Genomic DNA, 19,584 nt, shown 5'->3' with positions numbered 1-19,584 from the left:
GGGCGCCTGGGTGGCTCAGTGGGTTAAAGCCTCTGCCTTCAGCTCAGGTCATGATCTCAGGGTCTGGGGATGGAGCCCGAGTTGGGCTCTCTGCTCAGCAGGGAACCTGCTCTCTCTCTGCCTGCCTTTCTGCCTACTTGTGATCTTTGTCTGTCAAATGAATAAATAAAATCTTTAAAAAAAAAAAGAAAGAAATATATGCTGGGTGGAGCTCACTGCTCCCCGGGCTCTCAGCTCAGGGAGTGTCTTAGTCCGCCCTCGTATGCTACGGCTTCATGTGTGTTCTGGGTCGGCTCCTTTCCTCCCTTGTCTGGACTCTACTGGTCCTGCTGACGTGTCTTTGTTTTGCTGTTCTCTGCTAGAGGCTTTAACTGTTTTTAAAAATCCTTCCTTGGTCCCTTGTGTTTCAGCCTGAGAAGAAGTTCGGAGTGGTGGTGGTTGGCGTCGGCAGAGCCGGTTCTGTGCGAATCAGGGACTTGCGGAATCCTCATCCTTCCTCAGCGTTCCTGAACCTGATTGGCTTCGTGTCCAGGTGGCTGGCATTTGTCCTGTGCCTTGTAATTCGTGGCAAGACCATTGAGGTGAATTAGGTGAATTAGGGCTTGGGACGTAGAGATTCTCCAGACCCAGGAAGAGAGAGAGCCAGCTCTGGGGTCCTTCCAGGGAACCGTGCTCAGGGTCAGCCCCACAAGATCGCAAATCTGAGAGCTGGAGTGCTAGACCTGCAGCGGGGATGTACAGCGAGTCAGCCTCGAGAGGACTGCGAAGACAAAGGCAGGGAAGTTGAGAGTAGGGCCTGATGGTGACACAAGGGGCACAGCGAACACATGGTGGGTTGGCCTGGAAAAAGGCCATCGGTGTGTGCCATTTAATTATTGTATCAGTTATCGTCATAGCCATCCGTGCAGTGGCCCTGGGCTTTACAAGCCTTATCAGCTATTTGACATAGATAGCATTATGAAACCCACTTTACAGATAAAGAAACTGAGCCACAGAGAGGTTATGTAATTTGCCTGTGGACGCACAGCTAGAAAGCCTAAGGCCTAACTTTGAATACACGTCTGTTTGATTCCAAGGCCCATCATCTAAGCAACATGCATTCTTTTCCCTTTGGTAATTTTGAGCCTCGCTTTTATCTCCTGTAACTCAATCAAAACCAAATTTCTCAAGGTGTTTCTTCTTCTCTGACCCACACTCACCTAGTCCCTTCCACCACCACTCACCACTTCTTTACATATGCCAGTCACCAAACTCACACTGTATAAGGTAATTTATGCGTGTTAATTGTGAACAAGATTACAAAGAGAACAATTGTGTTGGCTGAGGAGAGAGGGTGGGGAGCAACCTAGGTACCTCTCTCTGCTTTTTAATGCTTTAGAGAAATCGAACAAAGCATGGTTAACTACTGTGATGGTCCACACAGACCATCCCAGGCCCTAGAGAGACCCGGAAGTGGTAGGAATCTGCCCTTGGTCAGTCTTTTCCCCTCAGTAAGATTCGAAGGGACTTGCACATAAATGGGAGATCAAAATTACTATTCACCAGTGCTGTAACTCCCATTGTAGCCCTTGAACACATGTTCAGTGTAGCCATTGAACACAGCAGTTGGGTTCAAGGCTGAAGTGAGGCCTCTCTTTGTCCCTTAAACCCCAGTCCTCTGCTAGCTGGCTGCCGTACCTGATATAGTGACGACTTCTAAACTACTCAGGTCATATGGGAAGATGGCCAGCTCACACCCCCTGCTTTACTGTACCCCTGCACTGTTCCCCTTCTCACATGCCCTGTTTCTCATGTCCTACCTGCTAAGTCCTACCATCCCCCCAGGAAGCCTCCTCCAAAACCCTAGAATAGATGTTCCTTGCCTTTATTGAACTACCCACCTGAACCGCCAAGTACGACAGCTCTCATGTTCATGTAGTGTGGAGCTTACATATTTACATTGGTCTTCCTTCTCTTAGACTGTGAGTGAAGTCTGGTAGTCCTAGTGCTTAGTGGTCCTCGAGACCACTTCTCCTGCGATAAAAGGAGTTGTTTTCATTTTAGAGATGGACCAATTCAAAGACTGCCAGGTCCTGCCGGCTCTTGGCAGTAGTGTCAGCACTCAATGCCAGGTCTCTTGACTTCAACCCGAGGCTGTATTTCTCACTCTGTGGTGGGAAATGTCCTGGAAGTGGGAGGGAGGGAGTTAATTTCATTTCTAAAAGCGGGTTACCAGGACATTTTTGGGAGGCGAGAAGAAGGATGGTGCTCACTTATCGGATATATTGTGGACTTTTGTGTTGCATTTTTATTATTCTCAAATAGACGAGAGCTTGGGAACATTGATGAAGTCCGGCAGGTTTCCTTGGAAGATGCTCTTTCCAGTGAAGAGGTTGAGGTCGCTTATATCTGCAGTGAGAGCTCTAGCCACGAAGACTATATCAGGTGGGTTTTGCCACGAAGACTATATCAGGTGGGTTTTCAGTGTCGGTGGTCCTTACCTTGCATAGCAGTGCGGGAGCATAAAAATGACGGGGCAAACTGAAATCTCTTAAAGGAATTTTCTTAACTGAAGGGGAAACTCACAGTGGAGCCATCACCTTTAAAAATTGTCAAAATGCTAGGGGCACCTGGGTGGTTCAGTGGGTTAAAGCCTCTGCCTTTGGCTCAGGTCATGATCTCAGGGTCCTGGGATCGAGCCCCGCATCAGGCTCTCTGCTCAGCAGGGAGCCTGCTTCCCTTCCTCTCTCTCTGCCTGCCTCTCTGCCTACTTGTGATCTCTTTGTGTCAAATAAATAAAAAAATTGTCAAATGCTTAAAACTCTTACTATGAGTTACAAGTGTGGAAGAAAATGAAAACTACGTCAAACTAATATTTATTTGGTATACTATAATTTAAAACAACACAAAGAATTGAAGGGTGTTCTTTGTAAAAGAATTCGTTGACAGCAGATTGAATAGTGCTTGCCTCTTGTCATACTGGGAGGCGGAGCCGGTATCTTCATGGCGCTTTGGCAAATTGTCGTAATCCTTTCTAAGTTTGGATCAGCTGCCACCCTTGTATCCTTTGTGCTTTTAACATTTTAAGTATGTCCAAGAGTTCCTTTGATATGAATGGCTTTTGCCATGAGAGAGGTGCAGAAAGAAAGTAGTAGTGGCATCGGAGAGGGCAGATGACATTATAAAGCAAGAGAAGTGTCATGTCCCCCTGCCGCACCTTCAGATGTGAAGCCTAGAGCCCTTCAAGCCTTTGGGGGGACTGAGCCTGGAAGGGGGAGCCCCACGCACGACCTGACAGCTAACAAGGCAGTTCCAGCCACGTCCCTGAGTCTCACTTCCCTTCTCGGTCCCTACATTAAACCGCAGCTGCCAGCGTGCTGTTCCCAGGATAGGCTGCTCCCTCCTTGCTGCTTCAGCTCCAGTGTGGAAAGAAACACCTTTCCTTGGTTCCTTTTACCCCACTTTGCAGAGTGTATTTCCTTAACAAGGTGATTTTGTAGTTCTCATTTCATAAATGTACCTTAGGAGTATGTGGAGAATAAAATCCAAACTTCGGAGCAGAGCATTATAGGTTCTGCAGAGTCAGGCTCTCAGCTACTTTTATGACCTTGTTTCCCTCTCCTGCTGGCAGTCTACTCCCCGGCTGTGCTGCAACTCATACCATGACCCCAGTGGACAAATCTCCATACCCTCATCTTGTAGGTCGCACCTGGGAAATGCCTCCTTGCGTTTCAGATGATACTGAAACCTTTTCAGACTGGCCAGGTGGCGCTGGCTGTTCATGGGTGTGGCAGGCTGTATGTATGGCTCCCACGGGATAATGGGCAATGTACAGGTTAATGTCTTTTGTTTCTCCTCCAGAGTAGCTGGCAAATAGTACCTAGTGGACTATATGAGTGTAGTCATGAATGATGAGTATAGTCAGTAAATGGATGAATGTTCAAATGAGCACATAACCAGAACGCCTCTTCTAGCCTGGTAGAAAGTGATGGGAAGTACAGGTTAGCCTCTGGCCCCCACTCTCATCTGCATTCCTTCGTGACCCAGAGACTTAGATGTATTTATAACAGTCTGTTCTCTGTCATGCAGGGCGTTTTATTGACGCTTACTTGAAGTGTATTTTCTCTCTTGTCTCTCTCTTTTTTCCAAAGGCAGTTCCTCAATGCTGGCAAGCATGTCCTTGTGGAATATCCCATGACACTGTCTTGGGCAGCAGCTCGGGACCTGTGGAAGCTGGCAGAGCAGAAAGGTAACGTATAGTCTTTCTGTGGAACACGGACCCTCTTGTAGAGTTTCTGCCTGTAAAATGTCTTCAGTACCCTCTTTGTGCCTTTAAGACTTAACCCTATGCCAGATATGTACCGTGGGCTCTCAGTCCCCTAGCCATCCCCTGTCCTGTAGGCACACATAATGGGTGTGTGTGGAGGGCCAACAGAGTGGAGGGATGAGTGTGGATTTGCAAACTTTTGTCAGAGACTTACCAGCTTTTACTCTAATGAGAAGCATGAATTAGCTTCGACTTATGCTAGTGTCATGATATTATTCTGCTGTTATTCATGCGATATTTACATTGCTAATGGAAAAATGTCCAAATCAGAGTAATTGATTGTCTTATCTGCATGCTTTATAGTTTGTGCTGTTCCTCAAGAGGAGTATCATTTATCAGATACTTACTATATCCCAGCAACTTGGGAACACTACTAGGCACTGTATAAGTTGTTTTATTTAATTCTCCTAGAAACCCTTGGAGGTAGGTATTTTCTCAAACTTATGTAAAGGAATGTTACATAATTCCTTACGTAAATTTGCGTCTTTAGAGTAAATACCCAGTAGTGCAATTGCAGGGTCATAGGGTAGCTCTATTTTCAACTTTTTGAGGAACCTCCATACCATTTTCCAAAGTGGTTGCACCAACTTGCATTCCCACCAACAGTGTAAGAGGGTCCCCCTTTCTCCACACCCTCTCCAACATTTATTATTTCCTGCCTTATTAAATTTTGCCATTCTAACCAGTGTAAAGTGGTATCTCAATGTGGTATTGATTTGAATCTCCCTGATGGCTGATGATGTTGAACATTTTTTCTTGTGTCTGTTAGCCATTTGTATGTCTTCTTTGGAGAAGTGTCTGTTCATGTTTTCTGCCCATTTTTGATGTGATTATCTGTTTTTTTAATGTTGCGTTTGAGAAGTTCTTTATAAAACTTAGATACCAGCACTTTATCTGTAATGTCCTTTGCAAAGATCTTCTCCCATTCCGTGGTTTGCCTCTTTGTGTTGTTGACTGTCTTCTTTGCTGTGCAGAAGCTTTTGATCTTCGCGAAGTCCCAAAAGCTCATTTTTGCCTTTGTTTCTTTTGCCTTTGGAGACGTGCCTTGAAAGAAGTTGCTGTGGCCAGTGTTGAAAAGGTTACTGCCTATGTTCTCTAGGATTTTGATGGATTCCCGTCTCACATTTGGATCTTTCACCCGTTTAGAGTTTATCTTTTTGTATGGAATAAGAGAATGGTCGAGTGTCATTCTTCTGTACGTAACTGTCCAGTTTGCCCAGCACTACTTATTGAAGAGACTGTCTTTTTTCCATTGGATATTTTTTCCTGCTTTGTCGAAGAGTAATTGATCATAGAATTGAGGTTCCACATCTGGGCTCTCTATTCTGTTTCATTGATCTTTGAGTTTGTTTTTGTGCCAATACCAAGCTGTCTTGATGATCACAACTTTGTAATACAGCTTGAAGTCAGGCATTGTGATGCCCCCAGCTTTGGTTTTCTTTTTCAACATTTCCCTGGCAATACGGGGTCTTTTTGGGTTCCATACAAATTTTAGGATTGTTTGTTCCAGCTCTTTGAAAAATGCCATTGGTATTTTGATCAGGATGGCATTGAAAGTATACCTTGCTCTGGGTAGCATAGACATTTTAACAATGTTTATTCTTCCACTCCGTGAGCATGGAATATTTTTCCAATTTTTTGTGTCTTCTTCAATTTCTTTTATAAATGTTCTGTAGTTTCTAGAGTATAGATCCTTTACCTCTTTGGTTAGGTTTATTCCTAGGTGTCTTATGGTTTACTGTGTTGGACAATAATGGCCAGAGTGGGCGTTCTTGTCAGGTTCCTGATTTTAAGGAAGATGCTTTCAGCTTTTCCCTGTTGAGAGTGACATTCGCTGTGAGCTTTTCATAGACGGTTTTTATGAAATTGAGTAATGTTCTCTCTATCCCTACACTCGGAAGAGTTTTAATCAGGAAAGGATGTTGTATTTTGTCAAATGCCTTTTCTGCATCAATTGAGAGGATCATATGGTTCTTGTCTCTTCTTTTAATAATGTTTTCTGTCACATTGATTTGTGAATGTTGAACCACCCTTGCATCCCAGGAATAAATCCCACCTGGTCGTGATGGGTAATCTGTGTGTTGGATCCTGTTAGCTAGGGTTTTGTTGAGAATTTTGGCATCCATATTCATCAGGGATATTGGTCCGAAATTCTCCTTTTTGATGGGGTCTTTGGCTGGTTTGGGATCAGGGTACTGTTGGCCTCATAGCACGAATTTGTAAGTTTTCTTTCTCTTTCTGTTTTTTGAAACAGCTTCAGGAGGATAGGTATTATTTATTTTTTAAATGTTTGGTAGAATTCCCCTGGGGAATCCATCAGGCCCTGGACTCTTGTTTTTTAGGAGGTTTTGATCATTGCTTCAGTTTCCTTGCTGGTTATTGGTCTATTCAGATTGTCAATTTCTTCCTGTTTCAGTCTTTGTAGTTTATAGGTTTCCGGGAAGGCATTCCATTTCTTCCAGGTTGCTTAATTTATTGGCATATAGTTGTTGATAATAATTTCTAATAATTGTTTCTATTTCCTTCGGGTTAGTCGTGGTTAGTCGTAGTCCCCTTTCATTCATAATTATATTAATTTGGGTCCTTTCTCTTTTCTTTTGGATAAGTCTGGCCAGTGGTTTATCGATCTTATTAATTCTTTCAGAGAACCAGCTTCTAGTTTCATTGATCTGCTCTACTGTATTTCTGGTTTCTAGTTCATTGATCTCTGCTCTAATCTTTATTATTTCTCTTATCCTGCATGGTTTAGGTTTTATTTGTTGTTCTTTCTCCAGTTCCTTTAAGTGTAAGGTTAGTTTGTGTATTCAGAATTTTTCTGCTTTTTTTGAGTAAGGCTTGGATGGCTATGTATTTCCCCCTTAGGAGTGCTTTTGCTGTATCCCATAGTTTTGGACCGATGTGTTTTAATTCTCATTGGTTTTCATGAATGTTTCAGTTCTTTAATTTCCTGGTTGACCCAAACGTTCTTTAGCAGATGGTCTTTAGCTTCCAAGTGTTTGAATTCCTTCCATATTTTTTCTTGTGATTGAGTTCCAGTTTCAGAGCACTGTGGTCTGAAAATAGGGAATAATCTCAGTCTTTTGGTATCAATTGAGACCTGATTTGTGACCCAGTGTGTGGTCTATTCTGAAGAAATTTCCATGTGCGTTTGAGAAGAATGATTATTCTGTTGTTTTAGGGAGGAATATTCTCTCTATATATATCTATGAAGTCAATCTGGTCCAGTGTGTCATTCAGAGCTCTTGTTTCTTTGTTGATCTTCTGCTTAGATGATCTGCCCATTGCTGAGAGTAGAGTGTTGTGGTCTCCTACTATGAAAGTAGTATTCTCAATATGGTTTTTTATTTTGTTTAACAGTTGGCTTATGTAGTTGTCTGCTCCCATGTTGGGGGCATAGATATTTACAATTGTTAGATCTTCTTGTTGAATAGACCCCTTAAGAATGATATAGTGTCCTTCTGTATCTCTTACTACAGTGTTCAGCTTAAAATCTAACCTGTCTCATATGAGAAATGCTACCCCAGCTTTCTTTTGAGGACTATTGTCATGAAAAATGGCTCTCCATCCCCTCACTTTCATTCTAGATATATCATTAGGTTCAAAATGAGTCTGTTGTAGACAGCATATAGATGGGTCATGTCCTTTTATTCAATCTGCTAACCCTTGCCCTTTCATGGGAGCATTTAGGTCATTCACTTTGAAAAATATGATTTTATTGCCATCATGTTGCCAGTGAAGTCCTTGTTTCTATAGATTGTCTCTGTAAATTTCTGTGTCTGTATCACTCTTGGGGTCTTTCTTCTTTTATAAAAACCCCCTTAATAATTCTTGCAGGCCAGCTTGTTGGTCACATATTCTTTCAGTTTCTGCCGGTCTTGGAAGCCCCTTGTCTCTCCATCCATTCTAAATGACAGCCTTGCTGGATAAAGTATCCTTGGCTGCATGTTCTTCTCATTTAGTACCCTGAATATGTCTTGTCAGCCCTTTCTGGCTTGCCAGGTCTCTGTGACAAGTCTGATGTTATTCTGATATTCCTCCCTCTGTATGTAAGATATCTCTTCCCCCTAGCGGCTTTCAGGATTGTTTCCTTGGATTTAACATTTGTTAGTTTTACTATTTCATGTCGAGGCATTGGTCTGTTTTCTTTGATTTTGGGAGGGGTCCTCTCTGCCTCTTGGACATGAACACTTGTTTCCTTCCCCAGGTTAGGGAAGTTCTCGGCTACAATTTGCTCAAATGATATCTTCTAGACCTCTCTGTCTCTCCACCCCTCCGGATCCCAGTAATTGTGACATTGGAATGTTTCATGGCGTCATTAATCTCCCTATGTGATCTCTTGGTCTTTAATCTGTTTTTCACAGACCTCCTCAGTTTCCTTCTTTTCTATCATCTTATCTTCTAGCTCACTAATTCGTTCTTCTGCCTCATTTACCCTGGCAGTGAGAGTATCCAGTTTAGACTGCATTTCATTCATAGCATTTTTAAGGTTGGCCTGATTAGATCTCATTTCTGCCATTAGAGATTCTATATTGTGGCTAATATTTTTCTCAAGCCTAGTACCAACTTCAAAATTGTTACTCTGAATCCTATTTCTGACATTTGCTTATATCCATATCCATTAGGTCTGTGGCAGAGGACATAGTCTCTGAATCTTTTCTTTTTGGAGGGTTCCTCCTCTTGTCATTCTCTTGGGGGGTTGTTGAGGGAATGTACAGAGTCCGGAGTATTAACCACGACCCAAGCAAGATGTACGTGTTTTATAGGGAACTTAGGGTTGTTGGCCTCTTGTTCTTTCAGCCTGTCTTCTGGGGGAGGGGCCTGCCGCACTATTGCTCAGGCAGCCCTGCCTGGGCAAAGTTGCCCTGCCCCCCTTGGAGGAGAATGGGCTTAGTGAAAACCGGTTTTTTGGGCTTTTGTTCTCTTGCAGCTTTCCCTGGCAGCTTTCTACATCTCTTCCAGGAGTCAGAACAGGGGACCATATCCAAACCTCTGCCTCAGAACAGAGAAATCGCAGTCTGCTCTTCACTGAGCTCTTCAGGACACACAGTCTCTGTTTCTGTCTGCCATGCTAAGAACCGCAGCCTCCCCCGTTGTGTGCCCCACAGCAACACTCCCATAGGTTGATCCCAGGGTCAGGCATGTCTCTGCCCTTTGTGCTTCTAAAATACAAGCCACCTCTGGTTCGTGCAGGTGCACCCACACCTCCTGGATCCTGCCTGGGGGCTGGACTAAAGTCCTTTACCTGCCACTACCGGTGTGCGAGTCTGTGCCCTGTCCCCAGCATGGGACACTTCTTGCTCCAGTGTTATCTCTCTGTCCCAGCACCAGCTTACGAGGGCTCCCTTCCCCTTCTGTTTATCTTCCCTTCCCCTTCTGTTTATCTTCCCATCTCTGTTTATCTTCCCATTCTGCCTGCAGAATCACAGCTGCATACTTCATACCTCGGGACAGCTGGTGTTTTTCTGCTTGTAGAGATCCAGAAACATATTCTTACATCTCAGGCTGATTTCCTGGGTGTTCGGAATGGTTTGGTAGCTATCCATCTAAATTCAGGAGACCAGTTGAAATAGGGTCCCCTACTCCTCTGCCATCTTTCTAATGCTGTGTTCTTCTAAGAGACACAAGTGGCATCCCTTTCAATTTGTCCATTAATAATTATATCATTGGATTAAGCCGTGTCTGCCAAGTTTCTACACTTTTTACCCCTTTGTATTAATGATTATTTTGTGGGACGGTAGCTTGAAACCTGATAAACATCTATTATTTATCACACTTTCTGATTATTCATTTATGAATTTATATCAATATGGATTGATTTGTGCCTTCCTTTTTTAATTAAATGTGTTATGATCTGCTTTATCTTGATACTAAAATTGTTTCATATTTGATCACTGGAGACCTTTTCACTGCTAGCTCTTGTGTTATTTAATCATATTTCCATTATTCTTTGAGCAGTTCCTTACTCTCCAGCATAAACTGGTTTGTGTTCATTGTGTGCTTACTCTGCCTCAGCTGTGCACTTAGTCATTTCTCCAAGGAGCTAAGGTTCATTTAGTGGTGAATAGTTTATTTTTAATTTTTAAATTGAGATATAATTGACATATTAGTTTCAGGTATACAGTGTATAGATCCCATATTAATATATATATTGTAAAATGGCCATCACAAGAAGTTAACACCTATCACCACGCAGTTTTTTTTCTTGTGATGAGACTTACGACCTGTTCTTTTAGCAACTTGCAAGTGTATAGTACAATACTAACTGTTGTTTCTGTGCTGTGCATTATATCTCCATGACATTATCATTCCAGTTATCATTGGAAGTTTGGACCTTTTGTCCCTTTTCGCCTATTTTGCCTCCCCCAACCCCTGCCCCTTACAGCCACCAACCTGTTCTCTGTCTTCTTAGTTTGTATCTGTCAGTTTGCTGGATTTTTTGTTTTTGTTTGCTTGTTTTTTAGAGTCCACATAGAAATCAGATCATGTGCTGTCTTTCTCTCACTCACTTCACTTAGCAGAATGCCCTCAAGGCCCACTTAATTTCGTCACAAATGGCAAGATTACCTTCTTTTTTATGGCTGAATAATATTCCATTGCAGATTTCTGTCACATTTTCTCTATCCGTTCATCCACCAGTTGACATCTAGGTTGTTTCCATGTCTTAGCAAATAATACTACAGTGAACATTGCAGATATCTTTTTGAATTAGTGTTTTCTTTTTTTTTTTTCTTGGACAAATGCCCCGAAGTAGAATTACTGAATCATGTGGTAGCTCTAATTTTTAATTTTGGGGGGAACCTCCATACTGTTTTCTGTGGTGGCTGTACCAGTTGATGTTCCCAGCATCAGTGCAATAAATTCTGTTTTGATGTTAAAATTTGTACTCTAGGTGTGATCAGTAAAGAGATCTAGGAATATGTGTGTATGAATGTGTGTGTGTGTGTGTGTGTGTATGTATGTATGTATGCTGTGGTTACCAATGTGTTTATCATAATAGATCATTGAGTGAATGATAGAAAAATAAAAATTCAGTTGAAAGATAAAGTCTTTTATTTATTTATTTATTTATTTATTTAAATTCCGTGAGCCAACATCATTCGTTTCAGATGCAGAGTTTAATGATTCATCAGTTGCATATAACACCCAGTGTTCATTACATCACGTGCCCTCCTTAATGCCAGCCACCTCCCCTCCAGCAACCTCGAGTTTGTTTCCCCTAGCTAAGGGTCTCTCATGGTTTGTCTCCCTCTCTGATTTCTTCCCATTCAGTTTCCCCACCCTTCCTCTGTGATCTTCTGTGCTGTTTCTTATATTCCTTATTTGCGTGAAACAGTATGATAATTGTCTTTCTCTGATGGACTTACTTCACTCAGCATAATACCCTCCAGTTCTATCCATGTCGATGTAAATGGTAGTAGTTCATCCTTTTTGATGGCTGAGTAATATTCTTGTGTGTGTGTGTGTCTATGTGTGTATATATATATACCACATCTTTGATAGTCTTTTTTTAAAAGATTTTAATTTATTTATTTATTTATTTAGAGAGAGAAGACGGGAGTGGGGGAGAGAATCTCAAGCAGACTCTGTGCTGAGCATGGATTCCAACATGGGGCTCAATCCCACGACACTGAGAGCATGACCTGAGCTGAAACCAAGAGTGAGACACCCAACCAACTGAGCTATCCAGGCAATCCAGAAGATAAAAAAAAATTCCTTAATGACCAGGGATATGGAATACAGAAATGGAAATCTAAAAATAGTTCTGGAGGGGCATCTGGGTGGCTCAGTGGGTTAAGGTCTCTGTCTTCGGCTCAGGTTGTGATCCCAGGCTCGTGGGATCGAGGATCGAGCCCCACATCGGGCTCTCTGCTCACCGGGGAGCCTGCTTCTCCCTTTTTCTCTGCCTGTCTCTCTGCCTACTTGTGATCTCTGTCTGTCAAATAAATAAATAAAAATATTTAGGAAAAAAAAAATAGTTCTGAAGAGAATATAACATGCTCCAAGCATGGTCCTACTTCCCAGATGCCCAAGTCCCCTCCTGGGCATGTAAATATGGATAAAATCACCACAGGAGAGAAGCTTCTGCTTATTGTAAGAAGCTTTCTTTGCCATATTCATGGGCTAGGTAGTGGGCAGAAAGAATCTCACTCTCCTACACACTTAACTCTAGAGATTCAGGCGATATGCCTGCTTTCTCATAAGGTGCAAGAACAAGCCCACCACATTCTGCAGTTTCTGTGAAGCTGATAAGCAATGGCCAGTGTCCGGGAGCATCTCCCAGTGTCCCAGATGTCCCTCCATGTTTATGTGGAAGTATAGACCTTAAACACGCTTTTATACTTAGTCACTGAAACAGTTCTTAAATAGATACTTTTTCCAGAGAGGATATCAGCATAGCCAACAGGCATGTGAAAAGATACTCAGTGTCACTAATCATCAGGAAAATGCAAATCAAAACCACAATGAATTATCATCACCTCACACCTGTTAGAATGGCTCTCATCAGGAAGAGACGAGACAACAGGTGCTGGTAAAAGGTGAAAAGAATAGTCATATACATTGTTAGTGGGAAATAATACAGGGGTTCCTAAAAAAGTTAAAAATAGGTCTACCATACAGTCCAGCAATTTCACTTCTGAGTGTTGATCCGAAGGAGATGAAAATGGGATTTTGACAAGATACATACTATGCCCTCCCATATTTATCATATTATTCACAATAGCAACAGCCGAAATACCCAGCAACAGATGAATATTTTACAAAGGTGTGGTCCATACACTAAATGGAATATTCCGTTACAGGAAAGAAGGATGTCCTGCCATTTACAATATGGGTAGATCTTGAGCAAAATAATGCTACGTAAGATAAATCAGAGAAAGATAAGTACTATATAATATCACTAATATGTGGAGCCCAGAAAGTCAAACCTATAAAAAGACCCAGTGAAATGGTGATTAACAAGGGCTAAGGTGTGTGTGTCGAGTTCATATTTATAGTGTTTCAGGGTATGAAGTTGTAACAAATAGTAAATAAGCCATAAAGATATAAAAATAAATCAATAAAAATAAAAGGGAAATACTAAGTAAAACATAGTTGAACAAAAGAGCTTTAATTGTGCTTTGAATTTTTCTTTGTCTTTTGTTTGTTTGTTTGTTTGTTTGTTCTGTGGACCAAACAAAAGAGGTCGGTAATGTGGGAGGAATACATATGCAAAATGTAAGCGTGTGACGCTAGTTGAAAATAAAGAGCTATCAAAGAGGGGGAAGTAGTTCTGGTAGTTTATGAAACTAATAGCCTAGATAAGAAAAAGCCACCAGAGCAAAAATTTTTAACAGATTTATTTTATAATCCAAAATTTTAATTATGAACATCTTATGTACCCTCCCTCCAACCTGGGTAATTTGCAAAACACTTGGTTCTTCCAAGTCTTTGAAATACAGAGTCTAATTTTAGCTGTTCTCCAATCCCCACAGTTCTGTTTGGCTCTGTGTTTCTTAGGTTTTTATGCTGCGCTGCCCCCTTCTGGCTAGAAGCGAAGTTAGTGCTTCCCTGATCTTAATCCTGCCTTTGGGACAGGTGTGTACCATCTTGGTTTCTTAGGTTGCCATTTGCACCACCTTCAGCTGGGGCATGTAAGGGGACAGGGGTCCCCCGGCTGGTTCTGCGGTCTCTGTGTCCTGCGCTGGGGAAAGACAGACCTCGAATCTGGGATGCACATACGACAGCTGATGATGACTGCCTTTTTTATGCCCGTTCTTGTCATGACAGGGAAGGTCTTGCATGAGGAGCACGTTGAACTCTTGATGGAGGAGTTTGCATTCCTGAAAAAAGAAGTGGTGGGGAAGGACCTGCTGAAAGGGTCTCTTCTCTTCACAGGTCAGTTCGACGTGGGGCCACAGATCATGCGGAATGGGTGAGACCGGCAGGCTAACTGGGCTCTTTCCTAGTTCTCTCGCGTGTTTGGATTTATTTGCACTAAAAACTCTCTGACTGAAGGCCAATTTAATGTTCTCTGCCCATGCCATCCCAAACAATAGAAATACCTGTTTTTCTTCTTTATTCAAATGAGATTGAAGTGCTTGGTGAAAAAGTATGGTAGAAGTCTTAAACTGACCAATGCTTCTGTCCCAACCTATCAGGTGTAGAATTTTCCTCGTTAAATCTTAACAAATCAGAGGTGATTTTTCCATAGGAGGTTCAAAACGGTCTGAGATAGGTTCTTGGGGAGGAGAACATTTTTATTCTCTCTGCAGAGTAAATAAAATATGCATGGCCCCTTTCTGCTTCTAATAAGTCATAGGGACATTGGCTGCAGCCAGACTGTGTGATCTACTGTATATTTGATTACATAAAGTTGGTCATTATTTGAGTAGCTCCATTAGCAACAGGCAATGAGCATCCTTGAGGCTCCTGCTCCTGGGGTTACCCTTGTATGGATTCCTTATCTGGCTCTACCCTAAGGTAACTGGGCCACCTCTCCTGAGGGCTCTCCTTATGGAAGCAAAACCCTGATATGGCCAGGCGTGGTTAAGTGGTAAAACCATTCATCTTCTCATGAACGTCCAGAAAATAACAGTGGGACGTCATTTCGAAATCCACCTTCATTATTTACCCAAGGATAGAGGATAGAGTCGTTGTAACAGATAATAACCGTTCATCTATACAAGGCACTGTGCTAAGTATGTGACATGCATTAGTTCATGTTAATTCATATGATAGTCCTAGAAAGTGGGTATTCATACCCACATTGTACAGGGAAAAAGGAAGATCAGACGTGAGTGGCTTCACAGAGTTGACAAGAGCAGCCGAGTGACCTAGCCAGACGGGAGCTTAGGCCTCTGACTTCACGGCTCAGATATCCGATGGCTGCTCTCGTCCTCTCTAAAGCATGAGACCAGAGAGTAACCCACTGAGAAGGAGAAGTCTTTTCTTTTGTGAGTTTGATGCCTACATCCTAGTGCTTTCAAACCGTGTTGTCTATGAAACTGATAATTTTGTTGGCTTTTACTTATAACTAATCTTTTTTAAAGCATAGTCATAATTAGGTATTTCAGGTCCGTTTCAAATTTATAAGAAATCAGTGGTTTATAAACTGCATAGCAGGTCTGTAGACTTTTAACTTCGGCTGCAAACTATACATCCATATCCATATCCATATCTGGAGATATCGAATATATATATATTAGAAGTCTGAAATGTTTTCATTATCCCATGGGCTAGATGGACGGCTGTTTTCCAATAAAATGTCTTATCCTCCTAACACAATGGAGTTGAGTAAAGAAGTCAGAAGAGAGACGCTTCTAGGAAAGAGTTTTCATTCGGGCACTGAATATCAGTGGTCGCATTGTACAGCACGCCGGGAGGCGAGGTTGCTTTGCCCCGCTGCGGCCCCTGCCCACAAGCCGGCTCTGCTGTCCACCTTCCCAGTCCCACGGTATCTGTCATTCCCCACAGCTAGTCCGTTGGAAGAAGAGCGGTTTGGCTTCCCTGCATTCAGTGGCATTTCTCGCCTGACCTGGCTGGTCTCCCTCTTCGGGGAGCTTTCTCTCGTCTCCGCCACTTTGGAAGAGCGAAAGGAAGATCAGTATATGAAAATGACTGTGTGCTTGGAGACAGAGAACAAACGGTAGGTTGTGGGAAACTGAGGGGCAGGAAACTTGTTGTGTGTCCACAAAGGTGAATGTAGACAAAGCCCGGGGGGCCTAAACCCCCCACCCCCGACTCTAGAAGGGCCGTCTGCATTTGTAGGTAGAACGGGTGCTGAAGTTTCACTTCGGTTGCCTCATTTTGTCCGCACAGCAGCCTTGGAAGATAAGTAAGACAGACATGAGCCCCTTTGCCAGGAAGGAGCTAGAGGCTTACAGAGTTCGGGCAGGTTGTGTAAGCCACACAGGTAAGCAGTACCAGAATCAGTGGCAGAAATCCAGCGCCCTCTGTGACCTGACTTTTTTCCAACATCTTATTTGAAAGTTTCAGATGTACAGTGAAATTGGACAGATTTTGCCGTGAGTTCCCAAAACCACTACCTAGACCTTCCCTTGACATTTTACCCTGCTTGCTTCTTAACGGCATTGCCAGACACTCATCCCTCAGTGTGACCAAAATTTAAAGTTTTGTTTCTCAGCTTTATATCATACCACCATACTGTTCCCAAAATGTTCTCTCTATTTTTTTTTTATACCAAGTGTTTTAAAAACAAAAGCACATTCATAGTTTTCCTTGAAAAGCACCGAGGCCCTGTAAAATATTTAAAACAGCACATGTTTTGTACTGTTTCTGTATGTGTTTCCAGGTAGCTGGGTCTCTTGGTAATGAAAGAAACGGGTGGGTTTTGACAAAAGGAGAAAAGTATTTGAGTTCCTGAATGAAGCCCGATCTGTGTCCATTTGAGGAGTTTCCTCTGGGCAAGGAAAGCCAGAGGTCACAGATGTGGATAAAGTAGGCAGAGCTTCGAAGTGCCGTATTTGGGGTAATCACACTGGTGGGCCTGGCCCTGACGCCGACATTGTGAGTGTTAGAGTGGCGGCTGTGGTCTGAGCGTCCCCGCAGCATGTGTAGCAGGAGCTAGAGGTCACATGGGTGCTGTAGGAACTCAGGAAAGGGGAGCCTGGAGAAGTCAGGGGACGCTTCTCAGAGAAAAAGGTGCTTTGCTTAGCCTCGAAATCTGAGTAGGAGTCAGACAGGGAGCAAGATGTCATTATTGTGAATGGAGGCAAGCATCATGCAAGGGGCTGGGGCAGAGGGCAAACGCCGTATTATAATAAATTCTTAGTTTCGTAGAATACTTTGTACTTCACGGATTGTACTTTTAATCTCACACCACCACAACTGCAGAGGTAAAGCAATACGCTCCGTATTCATGTTCACTGATTAGGAAATTACGGTGGAGGAAACATCTGATGTTTTGCATTTCCTCAAACTTCACGTTATATGGAAGGACATGAGAAGTTTTTGTAGGTGGATCAGAATGGTTTGAATATCTCTAGTTTGTTTGTATCCAATGTTAAAGCAGTGAATAAACAGCATTAATGTTAATTTTTTCATCACACTATGAAATGTTTTAAAGCCTGTGTGCTTTTAAAACTAGCGGTGGGCTGGGCGTCAGTGGGTTAAGTGACTGCCTTTGGCTCAGGTCATGATCCCAGGGTTCTGGGATGAAGACCCGTATTGGGCTCCCTGCTCAGTGGGGAGCCCGCTTCTCCCTTTCCCTCTGTCCCTCCCCCTGCTAACACACTCTCTCTCTCAAATCAATAAATAAAACTCCTAAAAAAAAAAAACAAACCAAAAACTAGCTGTGAATTGAAACTCATATCATGTTAAATGTCAACTATACCTCAGTTAAAACAAAACTGGCCATGGAAATTAATGTTTTAGAAGTGAGACGGTTTAGAAGTGAGACCAACTTTTTGTAAGAGTTTGTAAAAATCATTTATTTTTAAAAATCTGATGCATAACCAAAATTTTTAGATGAGCGATTGAACACCTTAGTTTTAGTGGTTTACTAATTTAACTACTGTCTCTTAGATTCTCTGTCTGACCTGAATATGAATTTTTGATTTATAGGCTATCTGATTCATACATAACTTTGAGAATAGAAAGCTCGGCTGACCTGCAGCTTTTCAAAGCAAATGGGTCCCTGCTCAGCTTACATGGCCCTTGGTAGAGCATGCCCTGTGATGAAGAAAAGCTGGCTTATCCTGTGAATGCAATCTTGGCTGCTGACGGTACCTGGGAGGAATGCTTGGGATCTTTGGGCTGCTCTTCTCTCTCCCCCAAAGTCTGTCTCAGTCTGCAGGCCAGAGCTTCCTAAAGCTGCAAAAAATGTCCTTCTAGGGTTGTTACTACACATTAGGAGATGAGGCATGATCTTAAAAGATTAAAAGGACTAGCAGAACAGATCATTACTTGAATCCCCGTTGTGCCAATGCTAGTGGATGTTTATTGAGCGCTTACTCTATGTGTGAGGCACATAGCCCTTTAGCAAAGACTATCTCATATAATCTTTATACCAACTCTCTGAAGTGGTGTTTTTACTCACGCCCGGGACACTGAGGCTCAGAGCGGTTAAGAAACTTGCTAAGGGTACGGAACTAAGTGATTGTGTGAGAGTCACACTTAGGCAGCTGTCTCCTGTCCTCAAGTTGTCACACCTCCCCAAAAATGCATGGGAAGGTCACAAGAAAGTTATACCCTAGAAAACGTCATCAGGCCTTGTCTTTCCCTTACGGCAGTCCTCACCTGCCATCGGGGCAGATGTCACCGTCTTAGATCCCAAGGTCATCCAGGAAACCCCAGTGCAGCTGATTGTCAAGCCCGTGTTCTTTCCATCTTGCCGGCGGTTTTCACACTTTGTAAAAGACACCAAATACTTCTTTAATCCAAACCCTATGTGGGTAGTCAGCATACAGCAGTTACAGGTTTCCGCTGTCGTGTTGAGATCAGCCGGCAGGAGTGCTGTGGAAGCCAGGCATTCCCCTGCCTGCTCGTCCTTCCGGGCCTGGGGGGAGAGCACTGTTGAAAACCACCGCCTCCGCTGGACCTGCAGGCCTGTGCTGATCCTGGGGATGTGGATGTGGTTGAACACCTTCCTGGAGAGGGTGAGAAGTAGGAAGCATTTTTGTAGGCGGTCCATACCCAAGTTGACAAATTAAGATATTTGCAAATGAAGGTTTCACAGAGAGGAAGAGTGGAGAAGCTGTCTGTGAGTTTAAAGCTTGCATTTTTGTTTGGGAGGTCTGGAGCTAACTGTTGTCCAGGCTCAGAACTTGAGCGGGCCAGGTCCTATCCAGCTGGCAATAAAGTGCCAACATTCAGTATCCTCACTTCAACGTGAGTAGGAGATTAGGAAACCAGGACTTTTCAAGTTCTTTGCAGACAGGACCATAAAATAAGGACGTTTTTCTATCAACATCTCTCCTGATGTCTCCTTACATATACGGGTATTGGCATGGCTCCCCCTTTATGTACTTCCTCTTAAACACACACCTCCACACTCTAGGCCTGGGGCAGCTAGGTTAGCCAAAGGGAAGGACCCCTTTACCCAGCTCACAGGCAGCCCTGAGTTCCGTCCAACACCCAGAACATTCTTGAGTGACCTGCTTTGGTTCTTTTCCTGTAACCTCAAATCTTAAACTGTACCAGGGACTGTCAGTCTGGAGGCAGAAAACCCCAAAAGTAGCTTCCCTTCTTCCTTAGTGACACTGGTCTAATCTGCCCACCCCAGGCCTGACCTATTGCAGCACAAAGGAAGAGGAGAGAGGACATTTGAGGAAAGGTGA

The 19,584-nt window shown here is 43.0% G+C and overlaps 1 protein-coding gene across 1 annotated transcript in view; it reads left to right on the top strand.

Annotated features, from left to right (window-relative positions):
• Positions 1 to 19,584, top strand: part of BLVRA (biliverdin reductase A) — a 42,238-nt gene that overhangs the window by 20,564 nt on the left and 2,090 nt on the right. Inside the window, exons 3-7 of the mRNA XM_046021583.1 lie at positions 411 to 532; positions 2,305 to 2,424; positions 4,131 to 4,228; positions 14,075 to 14,182; positions 15,761 to 15,932. Coding sequence (XP_045877539.1) covers positions 411 to 532; positions 2,305 to 2,424; positions 4,131 to 4,228; positions 14,075 to 14,182; positions 15,761 to 15,932 — 620 coding nt within the window. The remainder of the gene's footprint in view (positions 1 to 410; positions 533 to 2,304; positions 2,425 to 4,130; positions 4,229 to 14,074; positions 14,183 to 15,760; positions 15,933 to 19,584) is intronic.

Source organism: Meles meles, chromosome 10 (genome assembly GCF_922984935.1).
Source record: "Meles meles chromosome 10, mMelMel3.1 paternal haplotype, whole genome shotgun sequence".
NCBI classification, from domain to species: domain Eukaryota; kingdom Metazoa; phylum Chordata; class Mammalia; order Carnivora; family Mustelidae; genus Meles; species Meles meles.
The sequence above is the reverse complement of the archived record's forward strand: the minus strand, read 5'-3'. Positions and strand labels throughout refer to the sequence as shown.